This window comes from Rhamphochromis longiceps, linkage group LG23 (genome assembly GCF_057381845.1).
Source record: "Rhamphochromis longiceps isolate RC_006_pf linkage group LG23, R_longiceps_female_GT1.1, whole genome shotgun sequence".
Taxonomy (NCBI): Eukaryota; Metazoa; Chordata; class Actinopteri; order Cichliformes; family Cichlidae; genus Rhamphochromis; species Rhamphochromis longiceps.
This window is the reverse complement of record NC_140578.1, coordinates 8,689,115-8,716,124: the sequence shown is the minus strand read 5'-3', so window position 1 is coordinate 8,716,124 and position 27,010 is coordinate 8,689,115. Positions and strand designations below refer to the sequence as shown.

Here is a 27,010-nt window from a genome sequence, read left to right as displayed (position 1 = left end):
TGCGTTTAGGAGTTCATTATGTTACAATGTGGTTTCTCTAGCCAAATTTTCGATCCATATCTATAACGGTGTAGTTATATGTGCACGCGCAAATAGGTGTTGGTTACGTGGTCGCTCCCGATATGGAACGTGGTGACGTGTGTTCTCCGCCGCCTGTTGGTCTTTCACAGTTGGTGACGAGTATTATGAAAATGGCCTCAACCCTACCCGTGAGCACGAATAACCGGAGAAGATGACGACGCTGAGCTTTTCAAGTCGGTTGAACACCAAAGTGTCTTCTTTGAACACCCATATAGCAGTGAAGTAAACAAAAACAAAGGGACTCTCGGCAAAGAAACGCCTAAAAATACCCCTGACCACCGCATATTTTCGTAGGGCTGAGAGGAGCCACTATGGAGGATATCAACTCTAATATCAACGCGGACTTGGAGGTGCGGAAGCTCCAGGACTTGGTGAAGAAACTCGAACAACAAAACGAGCAGCTCCGGAGCAGGTCTACGATGTTGTCTTCGTCCGGACCGATGTCAGGGAACCACAGACCCCTGAGCGCCGGATACGACTCGTCGTCCCTGTCAGCAGGGATGGCAGCCGGTCTGGCCGGCTTCCCTGGGGTGGGGTTCGCTGGAACGGGCGGCTACGGTGGGCTGTTGGAGAACAACCGCTGTTTAAACCCCAGACTTTCTTATGACGGCATCAGTTTCAGGAGGGCGTATGAGGGTGAGGGGGCATCTGCTGCCACCTCTTTATCGAGTATGAACTCATTTTATTCAGACACTAGCAGGGGCTTCACGGATGAAGGGGAAACCTCAATTCTAGATGAAGTGGAAATCTTAGATCTGGAAGACATGGACTGTCTAAACGAAGACGAGGACAGCTGGTGAGTCAAAGCCTTGTCTTGGGAGGTAACTTGCCTGCTCCGCCGTGTTTTTGTCTTCGGGGCTGGGTGACAGCTTTAAATGCCTGGTCACAGCTGCTATACACATTAGCTGCCACCACAAACGCCTGGCATGAACAATCATTTCAGTAGCTTGTCTGAAATCTGAAGTCATCCCCACTGAAGGAGCCTCATTGTGGATTACTGACTGCAGGATGTTGTTTGGCAAGTCATATGGGCGATCCCAAGGCACTTCTGTGACTGTCTGAATATAAAAGACAGGCTTTGTCTTACAGTCGTTGTCAGACCGCTCTCCATTCTTTCCGTGCCTAGAGTTTGTTCATTAGTTTCAGAGATAGATCAGCAGGCCTGTGGCAATTAAAATCATCAGTTTCTTGGTGTTGTGATGTGACAGATTGCTTGGCTTGTCGTGTCAGTGTTGTACAGTAAAAAAATCAAAGTTGTTTTCCTGCCCAGCAGCCATGTGGGAGAGGTAGCCATGGTTATATTCCTCTTCTGAAATCCCTTTAGCGCAGCAGTTGGCACACAGCTACAAGTGCTCTGCAGCACCAAGTGAGAGATGTGAAATAGGACAGTTATCTCATCAACATGGAGAAATAAACGCTATGGCAGGGTCCTAAAGATGATTACAAGAATTGCATTAACAGGGGTTATAAACATAAACTGTTAATCTTATACACAAGAGAGTGTCTTGTGTATAAGATTAGCATTAGGCAAGAGTTGTAGCAGTTCCCTCAAACCAAGGTGTTGTGCATGTCCTGATGTTTTGTCATTAAAGTGACAAACAAAAAAGGGACAATGTTTTTACCACAGCCCAGATCATTAGATTGTGATTGCATCATGAACAAAAAGCAAGCTAAATTAGTCTGATGTATTTCCTGTTACCTCTAAGATCTTTAAATGTACTTTTTGTAATTTCCCCCCAAAAATAGAGACATCAGGGGGTTCGTATTTTAAATTTAGTTGAAATTTGCTTTTTAAATTTTTATATTTCCTGTTTAGATGCACCTATTGCTAATCCACCAGTTGTAATTAGGTCTTTCTAATAGCATTACTCATTTTAAAGCCAGACTTGGAATGCATAAAACTGATATTCACACAAGTAAAAAAAAAAATTTCTATGTTAGGCCATTACAGTTTGACAAGGAATTCATGTTTCTTTGAAAGTAGTTGCCCTTGAAGAGATACCAAATCATACAAGAGGTGGTATTACACTGCAAAAATGTAATCAACGTGAAACATTTTGGATTGTAACATTACAGGCTAAAAATCTTTTAAAAAAAATATGACTTTCACTGTACTCACCAGACACTGACAGCAACACTTTAACATTCACAGTAGAGGAAGATAGAACCAATACAGTATTGTTGTTCTGCTTGTTTACTCCTATGTATTTCAATATCCTTTCCCGCTAGATTGTGCCCATATAATTTAACCAAGCACTGCGCATTTCTGCCCTTAGATGGCTTTAGAAAAGAAGTGCAGCCCGTCAAACTCCAGACTAAATTGGATTTGACTGTTTTTGACTTCCAAGAACATCATTGTTGACTGGATGAAAATATAATGATGGCCCTTTTCTTCAGGAAATGGTTATCTATCTTATTAGGACGGGCTTATATGCATTGCTTCTGCTATGGTAATGATATTGTAGTAGGCAACACGAGGGCGTAACTCTTAATGCATCTTAATGGCAGTTTTTAAAAGCTGCTGCAATCAGGGCATATCATCTGTTTTGAAGTTGAACATGCGCCAAGTGCTTTTACATTTTTAGAACACTCCTAACACAAACACTGTTTCTTCAAGGGAGGATAAACACGAATCCTGTTAATCAGTTTGCATTTTTTGTAATTATTATTTCAGCTAACTCAGCTTTTCCTGTCTTGCTTGCAGCTGCATGCCCATGCCAGCTACTGAGCCCTCGGCATCAGACTACTTTCAGACATTGCTCGCTCATGCCCAGCCAAGCTAGTCTCATTATGCCCTGGCTGTTTGTCCATCCTCTGGATTAGATTGATATCTGGGATTAGCCTATAGTGCCTAGCTTTTGCCAGCTCCTGTCACAGACTCCTGTAATCCCATGAATTAGCATCAGAGTGGATTTAAAAAGGCTGCCTGCTCCTGCAGCACTCGGCCTATCAATAGATGCCCGTTGCGCTCCTGTTTCTGCATGCGCATGACACATATCATTGTTTCAGATGTAGTTTTACATTGCACTGTACCACATGTGAATGGCTGTCATTGTGTTGATAAACAATGACAATGTGCAGTATAAGTATAAGTATAAGGCCGGTATTTCTCTGCCCTTGCTTTGCCTGTAATGTTTCTGCTTTCATCTTGAAAGGCTTCCTCAATGGCTGCAACATTGCTGACAGCTGCTGACTCAGATTCCTCCTCTGAGTGGAAACTCAACTCTACTCTACTCTACTCTTCTCTTCTCTTCTCTTCTCTTCTCTTCTCTTCTCTTCTCTTCTCTTCTCTTCTCTTCTCTTCTCTTCTCTTCTCTTCTCTTCTCTTCTCTTCATAAACATTTCTATTGCTTTTATAAATGGGGAACACAATTAAATTCAATTTTGATGAGTGAAAACATGTTTAGACTGTTAGAAGTTGAAAGCATATAAATTTTACAGCCACTGAAAGTGCCACAGTCACAATTCATTTGCTCCAATGCACTTTTTGACCTCATCTTAATATGGAAATGAGGCGAGACTGATAGCGCGTCAGCTATCTCAGGTAATGCTGTATGTACTTTAGTGTTATTTCTTTTCCAATGATCTTGTTAGGTTAGCTTATTTATGCATGTTCTATACCTTTGCAATCAAAAGTAACATAAATTTTGTCATTTTTCAGTTCAGCAACTTTATGAAGCCTTAGTTCTCTGTCTATGACTGTATTTCTTGCTGTCAAAATGACATCACAAATGTTATTTGTAAGCAGAAATTATGTCGTGGTAAACAAATGTCATTCTTTACACTCAGTAAAGCTGTAGTTAATTCAGTGTGTCACATGTGTAGAAATGGTAGATGTAGCCACCATGACATCATCCAGCGGTCCTGGACTCTGCATTTTGAAGATTCATTGTTAGTGTTTTGGCTGCTCCTATTTTGGTTTTTGCAGCCAGAAGTTACCATATGTGGAGAGAGGATGCAGCGCTAAGTTATGAGCTAATGCCGTATAGATTTGTTAGCAAGCTGCAAAAACTTGTATGGGTGCAGTGAACAGAAACAGATACCTGGTAACTGGTGCCAGGTGATGGTCTGAAAAAATACCAGAATTTTATTCATCAAAACTGGAGCCTAAACTTCTAAGCACCTAGCAGTCACTGACCAGCTCCAGTTGCCTGTCAACACCTCTCACCCAAAGCAGTCACACACCGCAAAAACCCCCAAACATTTTTGTACCAGGCTATAAATATGGTTTTTAATGCTGCTGAACATTTTAACACTGGAACCTGTGGGAATTGACCAATTAAAGAGCTAAATTTTTAGGCACTTTAACTTAATCTTCTAGCTCTGGAGGTTGCTCGGGTAAAATTATCTGCCTGCAGCATCAACTTTAAAAAATAAAAATAAATCCCACATTTTGTTTTTCGCTGGCTTGTCAGTTTGCATATGAGGTGTCATTGTGTCTCTCTGTTTAGTTTGGTGTGTGCACTTGGTTCTGCAGAGCAACTAGATGTGTGAGTGTGAAGTGATTTTCAGGCCGTATTTTCCCTGCAAGCCTTGAGTTTAACTTGAAGCCATATTAAAAGTGTTTGGCTATTTAAATGAGTACATATGATTAAGTATTGAGATTTATGGTCTTTTCAAAAAAAATTTTTAAGACTGTTTATTCTTAAAATTTCTTAAAACTCAACACATGCAACATAAATAAAAGGGTATTAACAGGGTATTTACTATATTTTTAGAGTCCCCTTAAATAATTAGCAAGGCTCAAGATTTTAAATATTTATGTCTGAAATAAATTAGCATTAAAAAAAATTTTTTTTTCTTTTTACTAAGAAAACATGAATTCCTTCCTGCCTCTCCACATCATCCACTATAAGGCAGCACTTTGTAATAAAACCAGGTCCAGATTAGCAGCTTGTTATCCTCTCAATCACATTTCCTCTTCAAGCTGTTGACTAACACCATATATGAGGTGTGATAGGAGTGATCTGTCGGTCATTATTAGAGGAGAAAAATAACTTGCTGTTGATATTTTTTTAGGTTATATGAGGCAAAGCTGAACAGTCCCCTGCAAAAAGCCTTGAGTCCTATCGTGTGGTGCCGCCAAGCTCTGGACAATCCGAGTCCCGAGATGGAATCAGCCAAGCGCTCCCTCATACACAGACTGGACCTCACCATGTCAGGTAAACAGGAGCATAGTTGTAATTGTTTCAACTGTAATTACAATACCGATGCACTTAATTTATCTTTCTTTTGGTATGTTAGAGGTCAGAAACAAATAACATGTGTACCAAACTATGTTATCTGGATCATTGGGCTTCTCTATTAGTGTCTGTATTGAGATATGTTCATTTGTGTTCACAATTGTCTGGCTGGCCTTCGAACAAACATGATGCATTTGAGCTGAAGAGAACCAAAATCACTGAACCAGCTCTCCTGCTAGTGCTTGCATCTGTTTTTTGGGTTGCTGATTTATGTTAAAATAGGGATGGGAATCAAGAACCGGTTCTTGTAGAGAACCAGTTCCCGGTAGTTCAGTTCCTTGGAATTGTTACTATGCCTGTTTATTGATGCCGCTTATTGGTTTCACTTACACTTGTGCTACAATTAGCTGATTTCAGTTCATGTGTTGGAAGAGGAAGGTAGTAACTCAGTCTGTGCTCCACAAGGTTCGTATGGATATTTAAGAAAAGTGTTCTGTGTAACATTTGTAATATATTACTTTTGTTTGTGTAATGACCCCAACACTGATCACATCAAAAAGGGGAAATGCATCCAACATTCAGAAACATTTGACCACACAGCATGCAATTAATTTGCATGAATGTAATGTCTTTGATGTACTGCTTAGCGATGGTGGTGACTCTCAAAGCCGTTAATGAAAACTCAAAGAGAAACCGATGTGATATCGATAACGAAATCGGAATCATTAAATTCTTATCAATTCCCATCCCTAGTTAAGAGTAGAGATGGACCGATCCGATATTACGTATCGGTATCGGTCCGATACTGACCTAAATTACTGGATCGGATATCGGAGAAAAATAAAAAATGTAATCCGATCCATTAAATATCACGAAAGCACCTCACAAAACTTGCAACACGCCGTAACTCACCTCAGAACGTTAGCACGTCGGAGCAGTATGCATCACGTGATAGAGCGGCTGTGGCATGCGGGACCTGTCGGTGGTCTGGATAGCATTTGGAGCTTCGCTAGCAACCCGGCATTTCATCTCCGACAAAGTTATCCCGAGAGAAGTAAAGCAAGTGTGTAAGTCCATCTCTGAATGTTTGTAAAGCATTCCTGCATTAAGCTTAACAAACGATATATGGAGCGACTGCCTCTTCTTGCTGCTACTTCAATCATGAAACTGCTTAACGATCAGCTGATCGGCTTTTCTGTCGCGAGTCCGTGTCTCTAGTTTGCTTTTGGCCCACTTTGCACCAGAAAGAGGAAACCAGCGGCTGAACAACAGCAGCACGTTTAAGCTTGATCAGCTGTTGTTAGAATTTATTTATTATTACTTTCTACTCGAGGATCTTTTTCTACGTAGCTGACGCTGGTAACTGTGCAGGGGCGGATCTAGCAAAGTTTAGCCAGGGGGGCCGATAGGGCATTAACAGGGAAAAGGGGGCACAAAGACATACTTTTCTTTCTTATTCTCATTTAAAATGTCTAGCTTTTAATAAATAATTATCTGACACCCAAAGTTTTAATTTGATGCAAAATAAATAGAAGTCCATTACTGTATATAGTAACTATTAAGTCTAATATATATACCCTAGTAAGCTATAGTACTTTTTCCTTTGGGAAGGTACCATCTGTGCAGTCTGCAATTTTGTTGAAGAAAGATGTTGAATCTATTTAATATTTCTTGAAAAATAATTGATTTCTGTGCATTTTTTTTTCACACTGCATCAAATTAAGGTTGGTTACGTCGATTAAGCATCATGAGGTGGAGCGTGAGGGGTGGTTCCCTATTTTTTATTTATTTATTTTTGTTGTTGCTGGGAGTTGGAACCCTATTAGTTAGGCTGCTTAATATTTATGCTAAGTACTCTTTAAAATACCAGAATAGGGAGGATGGTGTAGGTTTAAGTTTATTAGATTGATCAGTATTGCTGAACTATGAAATTTTTTTTTTTTTGCATACAGGTATAACAGAATAGCTTTAGTGTAGTTGTTGTTTTAAACTTGAGTATGAACTTATACAAAATGCAGCAAGATATTTAAAAAAAAAAAACAGTTTTGTTGATTAAAAAACACTATATCGGATTCATATCGGTATCGGCAGATATCCAAATTTATGATATCGGTATCGGTATCGGACATAAAAAAGTGGTATCGTGCCATCTCTAGTTAAGAGGCTGTTATACTTTCAGCCTGTTTGGATCCATATGTTTTGCTATTAAAGGGTGAACGCAAGGCTCTGATAGTAGGGTAGTTGATATCCACATGCCCTCTGGTTTTGGCACTTGAGGATGTGCATGCAGACAGCTGTGGACACTGCAGCTGTGTAGTCCTTTTTATATTTTCTTTTCAATACTGCTCAGAGTCTGCAAGAAGGGCGTATATGTAGTTGGCGCATTGTAGTATAGTGCCTCGATTGGAATAAAGGCACACTGTGGTCCACACGGAGCCTTGCATTCACAGTCTCTTGACAAAATTTACACCAGTAGGAGTCTGCCTTTCATGTGGATATCTGCTCGGCTGTTGAAGTCTTCAGCTGCCCTGGTCCACTAGTGAGCATAATGACCTGGCTGTGCCTTATGTGTATGTCATTTCTTATATGTACTCCTAAACTATGGGTATTACAACTTAAGGAAAAGAAAATTGCTATATTGTCACTTGTATAGGAATCAAAGAAGTTGAAATGGATTTGATTTCTGCAGAATATCTCATTTCCAACTATCAAAGGATCTTCCTTTCAGTCAGAAAATAGTAATAATAAATCACTGCAATGCTGGTAAAGACCAACTTGCTCACACACTTGTGTCTCTAACGAGGTTACAAAAATAAAGAAGTGCATGATTAACCAAAACAACACCAAAGTGTACTGCACAGTAGCAGTTGTGTCCTCACTTTTGGATTTGGTTGCAAGGGTGACAGTGCCGAGCATACACTGCTAAATGATCTAGATTTATATCATTTGGTCGGAGTGAAAATTCTTCTTCTTTTTCTGTTTAAAAACAACGGGGTTATTATTTTCTGCTTATTTTGCTGGCAGATTGTATGAGGAGCTGTTGTGCCCTGGGACCTGCAAAATATTTATTATTTTGTGTCACGTGATAGTGCCTAATTGCTTACTTATTTATATTTACATCTGTGATTTTTTTTTTTTGTATTCTTATTTTGCTGCTTTTGCAGCACTTTCTTCTCAAACAGCAGCACCGACAAACCTAAACTGATCCATACTGAATGGCCTGAGCTAACCAGCGGACCTATCAGTCTCTGGTCCCTGAGTGTATGGATTCAATGAATGAACTGCAGACACACTCAGTTTACATACATAAAGTCAGATTTTTTTCATGTTGGGGTTTAAATCATTTAGTTGTGTATGAGAGTACGTAAAATAAGGAAAGATAGACTTATTGTCATAACTATACATGGAGCAATCGTGCTGACGTTTGCAGTCACTCTCGAAAGGCCCCTTCTTATAGTGAGAAGAACCTGAAAAAAGCAACTTTATATCACCCAGAGTTACCTAATTTCTTATGCCTGTAGAGTTTTTGATTTCACTAATTATATTTAACCTTTCAGTGAGGAGAACAGGGCTCCGTTCCTGAAAGTTAAACTAAGAGGCGAGTCATTTCCATTTTGACTGTGGTATGCTCATGTGATAGTTGGATCACGTTGAGCAACAGTCCAGTGAAGGTTGTCACTGGGGTCAGTGGGATTCTTTCAGCTGTTGTGAAAGAAACACCTGGTCACACATTTCTTCCCTCATCTGGGGATAGGGAAACTTGTTTATATGAATATTGTTGCATGGAGTAGTTATGTGTTGGACTGTCTTCTTAAGTAATGATAAATCAGATCAGAGTGAGGCTTGTATAATATAGCTTATTGCTCTTTATTGGCTGTTTATACCAGCTACTATGGGCTGGACTATGTGACCTTTTGTTGAACATTGCTCTTAGCCTTACCTCACCTTCCCTTGAGAAACCTCTTGCCTTACCAAACTAGTTGCTAATTATGGCCAATTCTGCTAACATTTCTCTTAATAATACTCACTGAATGGCTCAATTGTGGAATCTTCTTATACTCCTAAAAACTCATCTTTGGGAGCACAGTGATTTACTGCAGTACGTTAGGAGAGAATTGACCTCACTTTTGTATTTAAGTCATTAAATTCACACAATCTGTTAAATCCATGAAACCTTAATATGGAAGTTTGTTATCTTACTGTCCATTTGTCCGCCCCCATTGTTCCACTACTGGAGTCTGACCCACAGTTTGAGAAACACTGATTTAGGGAGTGGTGCTTACTTGTGGTGATATCATCGATGTAGGTGTGGCACGATAACGTCATCCTAAAAATACCCCCCTTGTCGCTAATAGCATCTGCCCCACCTCATTCATTCCTCAGATGGCACTGGTGGAAAGTGAAAGTGCACTATGGGGAGGCTTATGATTCACTGAGTAAAGTGGTTAAGACATTCAGATCTAATGAATTAAACACCAACATTGTGATTTTTAATAAAATATTTAGAAATTTTTCAAAGAAGACTTATAAGGTTACATAGTATCTCAGTGTCTGACCCAGACTCTCTATTAAAGCGAGGATCAGCATCAAGCAGTCAGTGTACATGCATTTACTTTCTACATCTCGTCTTTTTACTTCTGCGAAAACTTAAATAACTTGATGAATTAGGAAGTCAGGTTGTATATCATCTGAGGGGAAACTGCTTATCCGCTCAGTGAACACTTTCCTGATTAGTTTATTGGCTCAGTCTCTAGTTGCTGGTTTTATTGAATGCAATGTAATGGTCATTTTCTAAACTGCGATCTTAGTTTTCAAAGAACGAAGTTTATGATGGCAAATTTGCTCAGCTTTACAACATGGATATGTTCAAATTTGATTTAGATTGTTGTAATCGAAAAATTCTTCACAGCAAAGTCAAAGTGAGAGTTAAATAATACCATTAAAACGTCTAATGCAGCTGTTGGTTGCAGTCAGCATCTGTCTTTTTGGGAAGACTGCACTGGAGTCTTTGGTTAAACTCCCATAATCCTTCTCTCTGCATAGCCAGAGAGCTACGCAAACACAGGACCATGAATTTGGCTTTAAGCGCTACATTCTGAAAGCATTTGTGTCTGTGAGAGTCACCAGACAGGGCTTTATAGCTCCGGGCTGAATTATTTTTCATACCCAACCTCTAGCAGGAGCATGGAAATGCTGTTGCTATGGAATCGCCAAATAAACTCTTCACTTGCGGCAGATTGTTACCAAAAGTGTGTGAAGATTTCACATCTGTCTAAGCATTGTGCCATCTTCTGGAATAAGTGCATATTCAGATATTTTAAACATGACCTTCTGTGTGAGGAGTGACCCAAGCCTTTTGTATGTGCACACCCTGTTAAAATCTTCTCCACAGATGACGTGTCTCAGTTATATAACTAACAACAGGGAGGAAACTCCTGGGAGACATCTCCTTGAGTTGACTATACTAGTCAGACAGCACAACTTTATTCATACCAGACAGTTCAGATATGCAGTGGAACCACTTTGTTATTAGTGCTGTACAATTATACAAAGCTCATTTCCTTTGCACTGCTTTGACAGCTGTTCCACAGAGTACGTAAAAGACCCAAGAGGTCCCAACCACAGTCACATGGCTGACCTGCCCTGTTTTCAGCTCTGACTTTTGCACAGTTGTTGCACCTCCTTCTTGCATGTCTCTGCCAGTTTTATCCCCTTTCTTCTCTGGTGTATTTATCTCTAGCATACAATAGTTTTTCTATTTGCTTGTCTCTTGGATGTGCTTACAGCTCCGTGCTGCTGCTTTAACCCATTCATTCTTTTATTTTATTTTTGTATCAAATGGCCTCAATGAAAGGTTGGTCTTCTCTTTCCCTCCCCCTTTAAGGCCTTAAGCAGTCTGTTGTGTGCCGCCTCATTTAGTTTTATTTTTGCCTGTGGAAACTGGCCTGAAGTTTCCACAGACTGGCGCAGCACAATTTCATATCACAGTAAATGGAAATGACATCAGTCACAGTGGGCAGAAAGAACATTTCCTTTTCTTTCTACTGACTTGTTTCAGTACACGAGGGTGTCAAGGACACTCTATTTTTATTGGTCCCTGTGCTACTGATCCCATCAGATTGGTCTCATTCTACTGAAAGTGTGTTGCTAGGGTTGCTGTGATAGGCCAGGTCACCTAACCACATCTAAATCCTCTGAAACCTGAATTGGCCCTTTGAGCTGTAGCACCATTGTGATTTTAGCTTAGACCCAATACAGACTAAAGTATGCCAAGCTCTTCTGCTGTGTTGTACACAAACAGGCAGAATTATTTTTAAAAGTTGATGATCAACTTAAATGAAAAGTTTACCAGGTGTGGGGCTTAGCCTGACTTAGAAGTGATATTGAAAGAATGACTTCTTTCCCATTATGAGATAGAAATTGGACATTTCAAGCATATTGTAAAATAACAGACTGTGGATCCTGATATCCTTCTAAAATCAAGTTATGATACTTACAGAAACTAAAAGTCGATATGAAAAAACATTAATAAAAATAAAAATTACACAGAAAGTAATTAGAACTATATGGTGTACTTAGTTTTAATTCTTAAATTTAATCAAATTTGCCAGCAGAAACAGTTTGAGGAGGCTTTGATGTTTACTGAAATTGGGATGTCTGTGTAACCGTTACCTTGAAAATACACCAGCTCCAACATAGCCATCAGAACTATTTGCACCCACTCAGGACAGTGTTTGCAGTTCTGCCAAATGACCCACAGTGCATTTCAAAAGCTCGAAATGTAGCCTGGTCTATTTTTAACGGAAGCCACATCAAGTTGCACAGCGCAGAAGAGGAGCACAGGAAGTCGGATACAGGATTGGTACAGAAAATTTAGTCTTTTATTTTCAAAATAAAAGACAGTTTATAGGCTAAACATTCAGCTTCTAAAACAGTGAGATCTGAAGCTCTGTGAAGGACAGAACGAGACCTCATCTGAGATACGATGTCACACTCGTGGTCAAATAAATTTCCCCTTGTGGGACTAATAAAGGTATATCAATATCAAGTGTGGTATAGTGAACCTCTTGAATTTTGTCTTTTTCAAATATGTATCCATATTTAAATTCTAAAAAAATACTAAAAGTAACACTAAAAGTATTTTCAAAACAAAATCAAATTTAAATATAGGTTAGATATAGGAGCAGAACCATTCTGGAAACTGAATTTGAGCTGAAAACAAAACAATGTTATATATATTTTTTAAAAAAATATTTTAAAAAATCCAAAACAAACACTTGCAGCACTGTTCTGGATCCAGTAACCACTGTTTATGATTTTACTGTATGCAGTCACAGAAATATGCTGTTATATCAACTTTCTTGTGATGTAAACACAGTGGAGCTTTACAGAACATGCAGATTAGTATTTACTCTTTCATTTACCACTTCACCAGGTGAACTCTTTAAATCTGTTGACCTCATTGTTCTTTTCTGGAAAACAAAGCGTCTTTTGGCTAAGTGAGTGCAGCATTTCTGACTAAACACGTTCCAACGTTGTTGGCATTCCACAGGATCTGATCCATGTGGATTGCAGCAGAGGAGACATGATGGCGTTTTCTAAATAATGCAGGAGGACAGAGTGCAGAGCACGAGGTGGAACAGGAGAAAGTGAAAGGAGCGATGTGGAAAGAGCAGAGAGTTGATCTTAAAAGGCTGCCTCACCACCGAGCAATGTAAACACATCCAGTAAGAGAGATTAAAACAGAGTGATGATGGGTAAATTAACAAACTCGAGAGATGTTAACCATCTAAACCAATCAGAGTATCACTGTGACAGAGTGTCCAGAGTCTGATATCATAATTCAGACCAGCGACTTTGGACTGTAGCCTGTGACCGCTGCTTTGCTGAGTTTAACAGAGAATTGTATTGTGCTCTGTGCGTATATGGACTGAATGGTTTGCATTGTTAAGCGTTTGTCCCAGCTAATGATGTAGGAAGTCTCCATCAGGCCCACACTCAGCATACATTATAAGAGACTCAATCAGATTGAAAAGCTCTGCAATGTGCAGGCATAGATGTGCTGGCTCCGAGCAGACACTCCTGATGTTCATAGTCAAATGCTCAGAAGGCCAACAAGCTTCGTCAGGGCTTTTAAGGGGTTACAGCGTATAGATGGTGAATGAGCAGATTAAACAATGAACGACAAGTTTTGATCCCAAATTTCTATGAGTTGGATTTTAGACTTTCTCTAAACTTTCATTTCTCTAAAAGTTGTGATTCTTGGTAGAAACTATAAGATTGATAGCTGCAAGTTTGTTTTTATACGCAGGTAATTTATGAAGTTGAGGAAACAAAAATCCCCCTTCAGCAGGTATGCGGGGATGTTTATGTGATCGATGGTGATGAATATTTTTTGTTTTGTTGTTTTTTATTCTCTCTTTAGCATAAAAAAACAAATATTTTTTATTATAGTCTTTCAGCAATTCTTCATCTTTGAACATTCAGCCAACACAAACTTTATATTGCACAACAGAAAGGAATTTGCCACTGACCTGGTGGTCGCCTCCTCATTTGTTGAAAGGTTCAAAAGCAGTCAACAAGGCTGATGTTGGCCATGACCGTGTTTGGTTGACAGGTATTGTAGGATGAAGTGCAGATTTTATGATATCCTTTGAATGACAGAACCATTACTGAAGAACAGGCTGACTCAACTACCTCAAAACATTGAGACTGGACTGACTAATCAACACAAACACTGGACTTTTTGCACTAACTTCTTTACTTCCTAATTTTTGCTGCTACACTAAGGAATGTTTACTGTTCCTCCACTACCTCAACTCATCATCACAAAACCTTATTATTATTTTACGTTGTGTTTTTTTTGTCACACTGTCACTTTGTTGCTCTTGTTTGCACATTTGCACATGCACTTTGTTGTCTGCTGTCTGTTAACAAAAAAAAAAAGAAGTCTTCCTTAGATAGTTAGTTAGTTTTTGTTAATTTATGTTGTAATTTATGTTAGGTCAGTCTGTCTTGTCTCTGCTAGCCAGCTAACTAGGCCTCTTAGTTAGCTAGTTTAGTGTTTTCTGTTAATTTATGTTGTAAATTTATGTTGCATGTAGCACCTTGGTCCTGGAGGAACGTTGTTTCGCTTCACTGTGTACTAACTGTATATGGTTGAAGTGACAATAAAGCCAACTTGACTTGACTAACTGGTCCCAGTTAAGAGAATATTATGGATTATTCATTGAGAACAGTCTTTCTTTTTCACCTATTAATGTAGTATACTTACCAGAAGAAATAGTGGTAAAATATGTTAAAAATAAGAAATCATATCACCTCAATAGAGTGATGAAATTGCTCAGGACACACATATTAATACTATTAGTTGTCCAGGACAAATATACAAGTACCTAATATAGTGAAAGTCTATTAGTTTGGTGCGTTTGCTGTATTTCTCTGTCACATTTTCTTAGTGGTCAACTTTTAAAACAATAAAAACAACAAAACTAAATAGTTTAGTGGGTAATATTTGCCAGGTTCTAAATCTGCTTGTGCAAGGTATCTAAAACATTTGTTTGCTGACTTGTATAGATAATATAATAAAATGTCAAAATGAAAATAAAGGAACTGATGACAAAATAATTAATTGCAAGTAAATGTAATATATGATATAATTCTGTATTTTGATTTAACACCTCTACTTTCCCGCTTGAAAGTTTCATAGATTAGTGAATGAGAGGACGTGAAACTGCTTAACAACTCCACCACATGTAGACAGCATGGATTTTGCAACATGAAAACTTTATTGACAAGTCTTTCTGAGTCTCTCATGTGATGCTGTCTGACATTGTAGTTCTGCTTTTTGCCTCTACAGCCAACAAGCGCCGGAGCTTGTATGGAAGTCCGTACAACCAGCAGAGTTATGGAAGTCCTTATAGCACAAATGCAGCCAACAGCCCTTACAGCAGTGGCTTCAACTCCCCCTCCTCAACCCCAAGCAGAGTGCCCATCGTGCGACAGCAACTAATGCCCAGTAACGCAAGTATGGGTCTCTCTATAGTTCACTGTCTGTTTCAGGATATCTGTTTAGTTTATCTCTAAAACATTCACATATGATTTCTGCACCAGTTCATCAGAGAAACTCTGCAGCAGAGAGGAATCCTCCTGCAGTTAGTCCGCAGTCATCGGTGGACAGCGAGCTGAGCACGTCAGAAATGGATGAGGACTCAGTGGGATCCTCAACGACCTATAAACTCAATGATGTCACTGATGTCCAGATATTGGCACGCATGCAGGAAGAGAGTATGTATCCGTCATCCACAGCTTTATTCTTCAATTTTTTGCAATTACATTTTTTTTTGCACCACACCTTTTTTGCCAACAGGCTTGAGACAGGAATATGCTGCAACAGCATCCAGACGGAGCTCGGGTTCATCCTGCCACTCCCTGCGGCGCAGCACCTTCAGTGACCAGGAGCTAGATGCTCATAGTCTGGAGGACGACGAGGAGGCGGTGCACCCGGCCTTTCACCTGCCCTCCAACCGTTTCAGCCCCTCCCCTCGCCACTCTCCCCGTGCATCCCCGAGAAACTCTCCCCGCTCGCGCTCACCTGCTCGTTCCATCGACTATAGCCACAGCCGGGGTTCTCCTCAGCCCATCATCAGCCGCCTGCAGCAGCCTCGTCACTCGCTGCAGAGCCACGGGCATGACCTTCAGACTAATGTGGTGAAAAATGAAGGTAAGCAGTGGACATGAACAAGTTGCATGTTTCAGTTACTCCAGTGTTTCACACATTAGGTCTTATTTTCATCACAAGTAATGTGTTTATTATCAGATGTATAATCAGATGGATTTTAAAGTCAGAGAGCAGCAAGGAAGCTGGGGATGGTTGTCCTTACTTTGTGATCTCAGTGAGATGGAGGTTTAGAACGACTGCTGTCACCAGAGGCACCAGTCAGTGGACACTGGACAAAAAATTCAAACAGCTGTTTATCAAAGACCGCCACTGCAGCGACTTGGCCAACAAGCCAGCCAAATAAAGACTGACTTTTCAGACCTAAATGTAGCTTAAAAAAATGAGGCAAACTCAGAAGTGCCCAAAACATGGGTTCCTTTTAGCTGACCCGCAGCCTACTTGCTCTGTAAAAATTAAATACTATTGTCTCAGTAGCTAGTTTCAAGGGTTTTCACTAGCTACTTGTCTGTAACAGTCGTTAGCCAGTGAGCATATCAATGAGTTTGGCATTTGGGATCCATGTTTTACTCGTTACCCCTGGTTTCAACACACCAAAATACCAGCATCCATTATTTTATATGCAGTCTATGGGAAAAAATAACAAGAGACAGAAAGGGTAAGGGTGATTGTCCATAACTTACCGTATTTCCCGGACTACAAAGCGCACCTGAATATTAGCCGCACAAGCTAAAATCAGGGGAAAATCCTGTTTTGTACATACATTAGCCGCACCTGACTAAAAGCCGCAGGTGTTTCAATGTTGACTTATCATATGTAAGAGAATATGCACAAAGGGAATTGTCAGGAAAGAGATGGCTGTTTGGAGACACACCCCTTTTATTAATATTTTGAAAAACAAGTTATGGGTACATATTTGCACATGTAGTACATAACAGTAACCTACAGCACACCAGAAAAATAGATTCGGACTACCTTTTAGGCTCAGGTGCAGTGACACGGCTTTAACAAGAAGAAAAGTCAGTCATTCACCATCTTTCTCTTCTTCCTGCGCACTAAAACCACCAAAGTCCTCTTCTCCAATGTCGGAAACGAACAGGCTCAGGATGGCTTCGTCATCCACTCTCCGCTTCTCTCCTTCGTTGTCACTTTCAAAACCAAAGAAATCCTCGTTGTCAGTGTCAGAGTCGAACACCCTCAGAAGGGCCGTGGCGGTGTCCTCCTCTCCATCATGCAGCAGTCCAGCCCTTCAAAATCCGTTGGTGATCGTGGATGTTTTCGCACTTTTCCACGCTGTCAGAATCCACCGGTGGAGTTGGGCATAACTTGCTTTTCGCAAGTTTATCGCCGCTCGTCATCCACGCCTCCCGCTGAATGCGTAGGGCTACCTTGAAGTTTGTTTTTCGCGCTACTTCGTACGGCACTACGTTGCCTGGCGGATGGACATGTGACTAACATACCACTCTTGAACCCTGATCCTTCCGCCAGGCAACGTAGTGCCGTACAACAGCGGAACAAACAAAACAAATCGTCTTACGATATGACAAAAATCATGGACAATCCATAGAAAAGCCGCACCTGACTAAAAGCCGCAGGGTTCAAAGCTTGTGCAAAAAGTAGCGGCTTATAGCCCGACAATTACGGTAATCACATGGATAAGTATGTTACCAAATATGCTTAAACTAATACATGTAGGAGTACACCGGCGAGTAAAAGTTTATCTGTGGGAAACAGTGATTTGAGTTGACGCTGACTTTGATTCTGGCCTGTGCTACTGTTGTAGAAAAACTGCGCCGAAGTCTTCCTAATCTTACACGCACCTCGGTGGCGGCGGCAGTTCAGGCCCCAGAGCCCGTGAAGAACAGTCGCAGCTGTGAGTCCAACCTGCAAGTGCCAAACGGCGGCTCCCCCCGACACCAGAGCCAATCTGCCAGTGAGTACTGTAACAGCCACGGAGAGCATCACTTTTTAAGCCTTTTAGTTTGAATGCGAAATATTTATTAACTTGAAGCTTTAGACTGTCAGATTCATTACTGAAGTAACTTTTTGTTAGATCGATATTTGTTTTGCTCTCCAAGCTCAGCGACATGGCAGGCTGTGTAATCTCATGTTAGCTTTTGTGTGAGCGTTAATCCTTCTGGCTGCACCTTTGGTGTAGGGACTGCACTGCTTTGTAGTGACATGGCTTTGGTGTTTGGGGATCCTCTTTTGTCTTTGATCTTTTTTCCTTGTAATATGTTTAACACACACAAACACACACACACACACACACACACACATCCTTCCTCTTATTGTCTTGGCATAACTTTCACTTCAAAGAAAAGCACTCATCCTGCAGAATAAAAGCATGATGCCAGAAACACTGACAATCCAGAGCGACTCGGGGGATCTGTGACACAAACATTGTTTTACATTTCATGTCCAATGGTTTTATGGTCTCTTTTAAGAGCTTAGAAATCCTCCTCTGCGAGTTAAGACTATCCATTTGATATAATCCTGTAATGGGAGATAAAGGTAATGATTTAGTCCTTAATCCAGAAGCTGTAATCTCTCCTCTGTTACTAGAGGCAGATGGAGGGGTCAAAGAGGAAGTTTCAGCGGGTTAATCATGTGGTAGCTGCCTCTTTCTTGCCTTAACCAGCTCCTAGTGTGGAAGGATGGTGTATTTGTGTGCTCCCTATGCATACATACAGAGCAGCAATTCAGTTTTTACCTCAGTCTTTATACATTTATCTGTGGTGACTGGTTTGTGTTTTTCTGAGCTTTGGCTGTACTGGACATGGGCACCTCTGCTGCCTCTATCACTGGCTTCTCTTCCCTGTAAAGCATGTGTAAACCATACACTCCTTTTCTCTGTCTGTGCTGGGATTGGTTGTTAAACCTGTCAGAGGCAGAGGGCACTTTGCTCTGATAGTCGTGCTCCTCCTTCACTATCTCAGCGTGTGTGCTTGGAGAGCCCTCTAGTGTCCTCAACCTGCACCTCAGGCTCAAATGGCCTCCAGTGCCAAAATAGCCCCTCTTTCTCCATGAATTCTGTGACAGATTGAAGTCTAGTGCTGACATGTTTCTGTTTTCCAGCAGCACCTCAGCTCCCGAAATACTTGACCCCTTCTCGCACCTCACTGAAACCCAAACAGCAGCTCCAAAGCCCCACTGCCCTACGAGGTAACAGCTAAAGGCTGTGAGACTGCTCTCTCACACAGACAAATGAACAATTTGTGACAACATAAAAGTCAGCTGAAGGTACAGATGACTGATGAGTTGTAATGATGGGTTGTTATGTTTATGGAGCGGAAATGAAAGTGAGGGAAGTTGCCAGCTCGTCATTTGAAGGGCTGAGAATGTAAAGCAACGCTGAGCACACGCTGAATTTAAGCCTTTTATTTTTGTTGCTTTCTTTGCAAGATGTTTAATACGAGGTAACCATGGAGTACGTTTGTTGTCAGAGATGAGGATGATCTTGCAACCTTGTAAGAAATGTGTGAATGTGTATTTTCTTTTGGTTGTGGTAATACTTTCTTTCTGTAAAGAATCATGCATGACAGGGTCAGTGTTGTCTCAGGTAGGTAACACCTTAGAATAGCCATTGCTAATAAATAGTAAACTGATAGTTAATTAGACTTCAGTTATGTTTTTTTATGATTCGACAGTTAGATCATAATAAAAATAGTTGTAAATAAACGTTGTGCATTTATAATATTTGTCATCTTGATAGCTGTTAGAAAGTTGCCCCTGATGTTCAAAATACTTGTTTTGTATAAATGGACGCACAGGTGACACTGGCAAAAATCCAAAGGCTGGAGAGCGTGTACTGTTTCATTCACTGTTTAGTTTTCTTCTCTCTTGCTCTTTACCTGTTTGATGCCACACATACAAGACACCTGATGGCTTTCCTACGATGCAAGTCCAACATAGCCAGGCTTTCTTTGCGATAGCTGGCTCGACACAACGTAAAATCTCAGTCAGAGGTGGCGGGTATCACGATGGAGGTTTTTATAATCCAGGCGTTCTGCTTCAGGCTCAGCATAAAAAGGGATCGAAGCATCTTTTCACTCTTGGATGCAGATCTATAAAATCTAAAAACCCCAAAATATAATAAGAAAAAGAAACAACGTTCCTGAAAATCCTGTGAAATCTTGTGAATACATAAGTCAATACATATCTATTTTACTGCTAAATGTTGCCATGAGTGCTGCACGTTAGAGCCCTGAAACTTTAAACATGATACACATTATTACTCTGCATGTCTGGGCATAGCGCTGTCCTGTAGCCTCATAAAATCCCCGTAGATTGTGGGCAGGTCAAAGTGAAATAAATGTTATTGATTGACTATTCTCAGTGATAAATTGCCAACAAACAGGCCGATGAGTTTTCTAATGTGTTCTCCGTTAGCTACAACCTCAGCAGTGTACAAAATGATTTGGCAGCAGATTGGGACCAAGCATAAATACAATATTACATTTTCTCCATGACCAACTGAATGCATGCAGTACACAGTTTGTCGAGCTGTAACTTTACTGCACAGCTTCCTTTTGTGATATTAGTAAGCCTATCAACTTGCCTGTATGAAATATAAGTCTAGAGAATCTGTATTGTACTTGCTTTAAGTGAAAAAAATCAATGAAAATCCATCCTGATGATTTTTAAAGAGAAGATCTGAACACAAACCTACTCCAGACCAGGTTATGTGCCTAGCCTAAGATATGGTGACCTAGCCAGGTACACAGAGAGTCAACTTCATGACAGAGCTCACTAACCCATTAATCTCGCTTTGTTGTGCACTTCCTCCCAGAGATGCCAGCAGCTTTCACTAAATAGCAGGAATAAGAAGGGCAATTACTAAGGAAGCAATTAAAACAAAACATTTGGTTGTCATTAACAAATACATAACATCGTTAAAGGTGGCCCCGAAGAGGTTTTAGTTATCCCAGCAGAAAATCCTCTCCTACGTCAGGTGTTGAAATTTAAATAATTTTTCTTACTGTATATTTAGGTGGGTTTTATTTAGTCAAAGGATTTTTCTTTATAGATAATTAAAAATTAGAGGAAACTGAATAGATTTCTGTCAAATAAGATGACAGACTCATTGCCTTTATCATGTGTGGCGTCAGCCCTAAAGGCCCATTTTGAGCAAAATGCCACATTACACTGCATGGTCAGCACGTTCCTCCCTCCCTGCTCTGAAATAAGGCCTGTCTCTGTTGTCTTCGTCTTTGTCTAGTCCCACTCTCCTGTTGCTTTGGAGAAGAAGGTGATTTCAGTGAGTATTCACTGAGAGCCTCCACCTTTTTAAATATCGTGATTGTGGTTTCCACGCCGTGGCCGCATCGATGTTGTGTTGTTGGTTTTTACTAGTAGAGTTTGCTCTGTGTGTTTGTGTCATCTCATTCTGTCAATGCATCAAAAATCATAGCCGGCAGCTGTGCTAGTTAACCTTTCTGTTCATTTATTTATGTTTTTGAACTTATGTAGAAGTTTGTGAATTTGGAATGGATGTTGTTAGTAAAAGCTTGCATACTGTCTCAGATTTTTTTATACCGGCATCATATTTAAATTAACCTCACACCATCGTGGTTTTGATCATTACTTCATTATATAGATACTGTGTATGAAAGCAGTCCATCATAATCCACTTACACCTGACTTTTCTGCCCGTCTCCAGTTCCATCTCCCAGTAAACTACGGACTCCTGCCACCCCATCACCACTAGCCTTGCGGCAACCGGTAAAGGCCACATCTACCCCCAATTCTGCCACCTCCACCCCCACCCGCTCCCTAGCTCCTCCGCGCAGTGGCCTGCCCCGACCTAGTGCTTCTACAGGAGGAGGAGGAGGAGGAGGCGGTGGGATCCCTCTGCCTCGCAGCAAACTGGCCCAACCCGTGCGCAGGTATGTACAGACACGTTGTCCTTATTGTGCACCTCTCTGTCTGATTAAAGAGGACGGTAACACTTTATAATAAGGGCGTAATTCCCCTGTAATTAAATGAAATTTCAATGGAATTCATTTTAAATTACAATGTAACTATATTTACCTACAAATACTTGAAATAAGCTGCAGCAGAATAAAGAGGTAGCAAGCAAGAAATAATTATACTTTAATTTAACCTCCTTTATTCCAGTGTGCCTACCTTTAAGTATCGCTAGGTAAATATGATTACACTGTAATTTCAGATAAAATACATTGAAGTTCCATCTAATTAAAGGGGAATTACACTCTTAGTCATGCAGCAGGTTATAAAGTGTTACCAGGCAGGCGTATTGTGCTTATATATATATATTTTTTCGCTCTTATGTGTACACCAGTGATGTTTCTGGCTGGTAATTTACTAAAAATTGACCAGTCTAATATCAAGACAACAGTCAAAGCTGAGCACAACAGACTAACAGACAATGTCTGTAATTACATTCCTCAACAATCAAATCGTAAATTAAATGTTGCTGAAATTTTTAGTTGCTGTCACATAATGTTGCACAGACAGTCTTATTGTATTTCCTGAGTGTAGCAGCAGCAGCAGCATTCTTCCCTTCCAGGTTTAAATAGCTGGCTGGTTATTTTACTTTGACCGAGAAAGAGAGAGAGAAATGCTGGTGTAGCCGCAGCTCCAGCTAGTGGTGAGTGGTTGTAGAATCTCCATCCACCACTAGCTCTTTTAATGTCTTTTGATTCCACTGTTCTTACAAATTCATGCAGTTTTACTGTTATCGCCTGTCTTTTAATTTCTATAATTCACTTTCTGCATTCTGTGTGTTGCTTTGTGGTGGTTCCATTCCCAGATTGATTCCACTCTTATAAAGGTTGGCCAGTCTTGCTTCCTCCAAATAAGAACCTTCTAACTTTGAAACTAACACCCAGGAAAGGTTAATCCATCCATTTTCTTAACTGCTTATCCAGTTCAGGTTTGAGGGTACACTGTCATAGGACAGGAGGGGGGTACACTCACACACACTAGAGTCACACTTGTGGCCAAAGCTGCATCTCTTTGCCTGTGGGAGGAAGCACAAGTACCTCCAGGCAAACGCTGGCGGATTCGAACCCAGGACCTTCCTGCTGGAGAGCGACAGCACTAACAATCACACTTTCTGTTCATTGTTATTGGTTTAATATGCAGACATTCACTTTGGAACAGCCTGGCTGGGAGTGCAAGGCTCGCAGAATTAATGACCAACTTTATATCAGTCCTTAAAACATATTTTTATGCGATTCCATCAGAGTCTGGCTGATGTCTTTCAGTTGTTTTGTTTATTATCTATTTTAAGTGCTTTAATGTGTCTGTGATATTTATTTTGAATTGTTTTCTGTCTTGTATCTCTTTATTTTTATTATTATTGTTGGCTGTTACAGAAATGCATTTTCCTTGCTTGCCTTTTCAGGTCCCTTCCTGGTCCGCGGACTTACAGCGGCGGCGGTGAGAACTGGAGAGAAGGTTGTTACTAAGGCGGGCCACCAGGGGGCTCTCCAGTCAAAACTATCAATAAAAGGAGGAAATATTTTAACATGGCACTTTATCTACCTAGATAACTCTTATAGTTCAGAAAGACCAAGCCCCCAAAAATACATTTGATTAAGAGTTTAAAAAAGAAAAAGGGAGAGGACAGAGTCCACATTGTGTCAAAAGAGGACCTCTCATTGTGTCTCTCTGTGGGGACTGGCTCTGGAGGGGTCAGGCATGTAGTGCAGACAGCCCAGAAGATGCCAAAGAAACCAGCCCGACTCCAGCGCCCCCATCAGAGGACACGTCACCTGCCTTTGGTTCAACTGCAGTCATCCGTGAGACTGTCCATATCTCCACATGCCCAGCTTTCCTCCCTCCCCCTCCTCCTCGTCCTCCTCCCCCCTGTTCTTCTTTCACTTCCCTCAGGTTGAAATGTTTCCACGCATTTCTCTCTTTATGCTCTGTGTTTAACAGATGTCGGTGAGCGATCTCTATGATGATGCTGTGCAGGTGAACTGTCCCGTAACGTTAGAGAATTGTTGATGTCTTGAAACAGTGAAAGCACCTCTTGTGTGGGTTTGACATTTAAGAATCTTTCCTCTTTGTAAAATCAGCCAGAATGTATGCACAAGTTTGTTTTGGAAAATTATTTATTCAAAATTATTTAAGAAGTGTACATCCAAACATCCATATCAGTATTTTGTTTTAAAATTTCAGTTGTTTAAAATGTACGTTTTGAACCTCAACTGCAAAGCTAACTTTCCAAAGCCTTTTTTTGTTTGTTTGTTTTTGTTTTTAAAGTGTCAAACCGGGTGATTAAAGACATCCCAGCCGAAGCCTCAGTTCTGACTCGTACCACAGTTTTGCCAAGATTATACTTTTCCATTTAAGTGCTTAAAGTGGTCTGTTCAAGAACAGGGGCCAGTCTCACAAAGACGACTCAGTTCTAAAACCGTGTGTAAAAGATGGATTTTTGGTAAGCTGACAGCTAACGCTAGCATTCGTACAGCTCACAGATATACCTGCTGCTTCAGAGAGGAGGAACAGAGTAATTCAACACTAGAATTTTAAAATGCACTAAAGCTACAAACAGCAGGTAGGTTCAGTTCAATGACTCTGATTAGCAAATGTGCAGTCTGCTCCACGTGCATGTGTCAGGATTCAACACCCATATTTTAATTTAGTTTAAATTAGCGAGTTAAATTGGGGGGTGGGGGGGAAGACCCCAGGAGACTAAAACTAAGCTGTAGCTGTTTGTGCAACTTTATGCGTAAACAAACCAAAACAAAAAAAACCAACCAAAACACATGGTTCACCAAAGTGCTTTCCAAGACGGCAAAAAAAAAAATACATAAATAAAATTTCAAAAAATACCAAAACACGTTAAATAAAATTAAAGATAACAATAAAACTGACTAATAAAAAAAAGAACTTGCTGGTTATTTTAAAACAGGAGTCTCTAGTGAGTTGCAACTCAGTGAACTGCAATTTTTTTCCCCAGCCCAGCAGCTTTCTGCTTGGCGACATAAACCAGTTTGTCCTGGACTATTTTTAAATAATTGAACATCATTTTATCAGCAGTGTCGCTGAGTGAATACATAATTTGAAGTTAGCCCTGGAGAATGGTGACGCTTTTGACCTAAAGGTACTTTTTTGTAAATCTTTGTTTTTATTAGTGGTTCAAAACAATAAAAATGAACCAAAGCTGTCAGAAGAAGAAGAAACAATCGTTCTAACTTTATGTCCACATTGCCTTTGAATTATGTTTAAGAGCTCAATCTGGGCCATTCTGTACTTTTGTGCAGTACAATTTTGCACCACAAGATGGTGCAGTGACTCATCGTAACGTTTCCTAAACCTGACTAATCATTAGGAGGAACACGTGCTTATTTGCTCTGGTGTTTTGGGGAAAAGGGAAGCCTCTTGTATAAATAGGGAAGGGTAAAGAGAACTATCAAATTTAAAAAATGGAACAGAAACATGAATGTGCTGCCCCCTGCTGGTGAAAGTTATAATTAGATTATGCAGATAACTACAAAAAGTACCTTTAGATAAAAGTCAGTGGTTCTTTTTGTGAAATTCAGACTAGATTACACATTGGTGACCCGGGCTTTTATTTATCTTACCTGCAGACAATAGCAGGCATTTCATTTATAATTGTTCATAATAGTCCTCTTTCCGCTGCAAGACCAAGCTTCAATTTGGGATCCACTCTGAGCTACTGAATTGTGCTTTTAATAGAAACACAGCACTTCAAGTAAGCACTTAAAGTTAAAAGCCCTTTCATTTGGGACTTTTATCACTGGACCTGAGCTGCTAATTGACTCTGTTGCAGAAATATGGCAGCCAAAGAGCACATTTTAGACCCTCGCACACTGGAGTCTCAGATCTCTTTGTGAAACTGGCCCCAGGTTAACATTAGCTCTGAGTTTTTACTGATGTCTGATTTAAAAAAAATGTTGAGAAAAATAGCCTGAAAGAGCTGTTTTGTCCCTGTTCACCCATTCAGCCAATGAAAACAAGGAAACTTTGATATTGTTTATCAAATCCCCATAAGAGATGTATCAGTGTGTATCATTCATACCATGAAAAAAAGGAATATGATGAAAATCTGTCTTGAATACATTTTAGGTTTTGATTGGCTTTTACCTCTTATGCTATGAGAATGAATCAAAAGGCATGCCAGTGTTCGGGAAGCTGTACCGGTGATTGATGTGGTGGGTGTTCTTAAACTAGTGCCTATAATTTAAAGTTTGAACATAATTTTGTTTGTATGTTTTCTTTTTTCTTGGTGCCAGTTTTTGGTTTTGCCAACATTGTTTGCAATTTTGCATCTGATTGCTTGATTGATTTGCTTGTTGCCTGTTTGTTTTTTTTAAATAGAATCAACACATTTATAATTGCTTTAAAAAAATGTTTTAAACGCGCCTTTGTATTTATATCTAATTACTCGCTCTGTAAATGAAACTATTTATTAAAGAGAGAGGTGCCTCTGTTAAAGCTCAGATTCAGTGGGAAGCTGTAGGACGAATGTTGCAAAAAGACATACCACACCTTTTGTGTGACAGGTTTTGTTATTGAAATTTTTTTTATATCCACAAACATGACATTCGGTTTCCCTGTGTAAAGTCACATTTCAAATAAAAGCTCAAAAGTATTCTTACATGTAGCTTTTCCTTTTTCTTGTTTGCAATTTTGCTAATTTGGAACTATAAAACTGTTTGTAAACACAAAGTGTACAAGCTGCACACCGTGGAGTTTGTACACATTTAAGGACAGTTTTTAAACCACATGTACACTGAGCAGACACTTTAATGTATCTAAAAAATAAATAAAGTGACTGCGGAGGCAGTGAACTCATCATCATGTTCAAGAAACCACTTCTGCAATATGGCATGTTATACAGCGGGGAGCAGCCATCTGAAGATGGTTCACTGTGGTCAGTACTAAGGGGCCCGAAATTGAGATCAGGTAATGTTTTTCAGAGGATGAACTGAGGGTGTGCACAAAGGCCCAGAAGAAGGTACATAAGGGAATATTTTTATGTTATTTATTTAGATTTTTACTTAAAACTGCCATAAAAAACACATCTTATATAGCACTGTAATATCTGAGCACTCAAAGCATTTTATAC

At 40.1% G+C, this 27,010-nt stretch overlaps 1 protein-coding gene across 6 annotated transcripts; it reads left to right on the top strand.

Moving 5' to 3' along the window:
- The first annotated feature begins 172 nt into the window (after window positions 1-172).
- slain2 (SLAIN family member 2) lies at window positions 173-26,533 on the top strand. Of its 6 annotated transcripts, none has more exons than XM_085398097.1 (10): window positions 173-877; window positions 5,101-5,243; window positions 15,124-15,291; window positions 15,378-15,551; window positions 15,634-15,987; window positions 17,726-17,875; window positions 19,024-19,107; window positions 21,164-21,202; window positions 21,605-21,830; window positions 23,315-26,533. In XM_085398097.1, exons 1-10 carry the CDS (start codon window positions 393-395, stop codon window positions 23,376-23,378), a joined length of 1,887 nt encoding a protein of 628 aa, XP_085254223.1. In that variant the 5' UTR covers window positions 173-392; the 3' UTR covers window positions 23,379-26,533. The 6 variants fall into 6 exon arrangements, with proteins under 6 accessions (XP_085254223.1, XP_085254222.1, XP_085254226.1 ...); XM_085398096.1 differs by having other exon boundaries at window positions 19,021-19,107; XM_085398100.1 differs by lacking the exon at window positions 19,024-19,107.
- Window positions 26,534-27,010: the final 477 nt, after the last annotated feature.

What these genes read in the sequence shown, in the direction of transcription:
- slain2 (XM_085398096.1), top strand. Translation starts at nt 393, where the DNA reads ATGGAGGATATCAACTCTAATATCAACGCGGACTTGGAGGTGCGGAAG. An exon ending in ACACCAGAGCCAATCTGCCA is followed by an intron (nt 17,876 to 19,020) that starts GTGAGTACTGTA and finishes TCTGTTTTCCAG; the next exon opens with CAGCACCTCAGCTCCCGAAA. An exon ending in AAGCCCCACTGCCCTACGAG is followed by an intron (nt 19,108 to 21,163) that starts GTAACAGCTAAA and finishes GTCTTTGTCTAG; the next exon opens with TCCCACTCTCCTGTTGCTTT.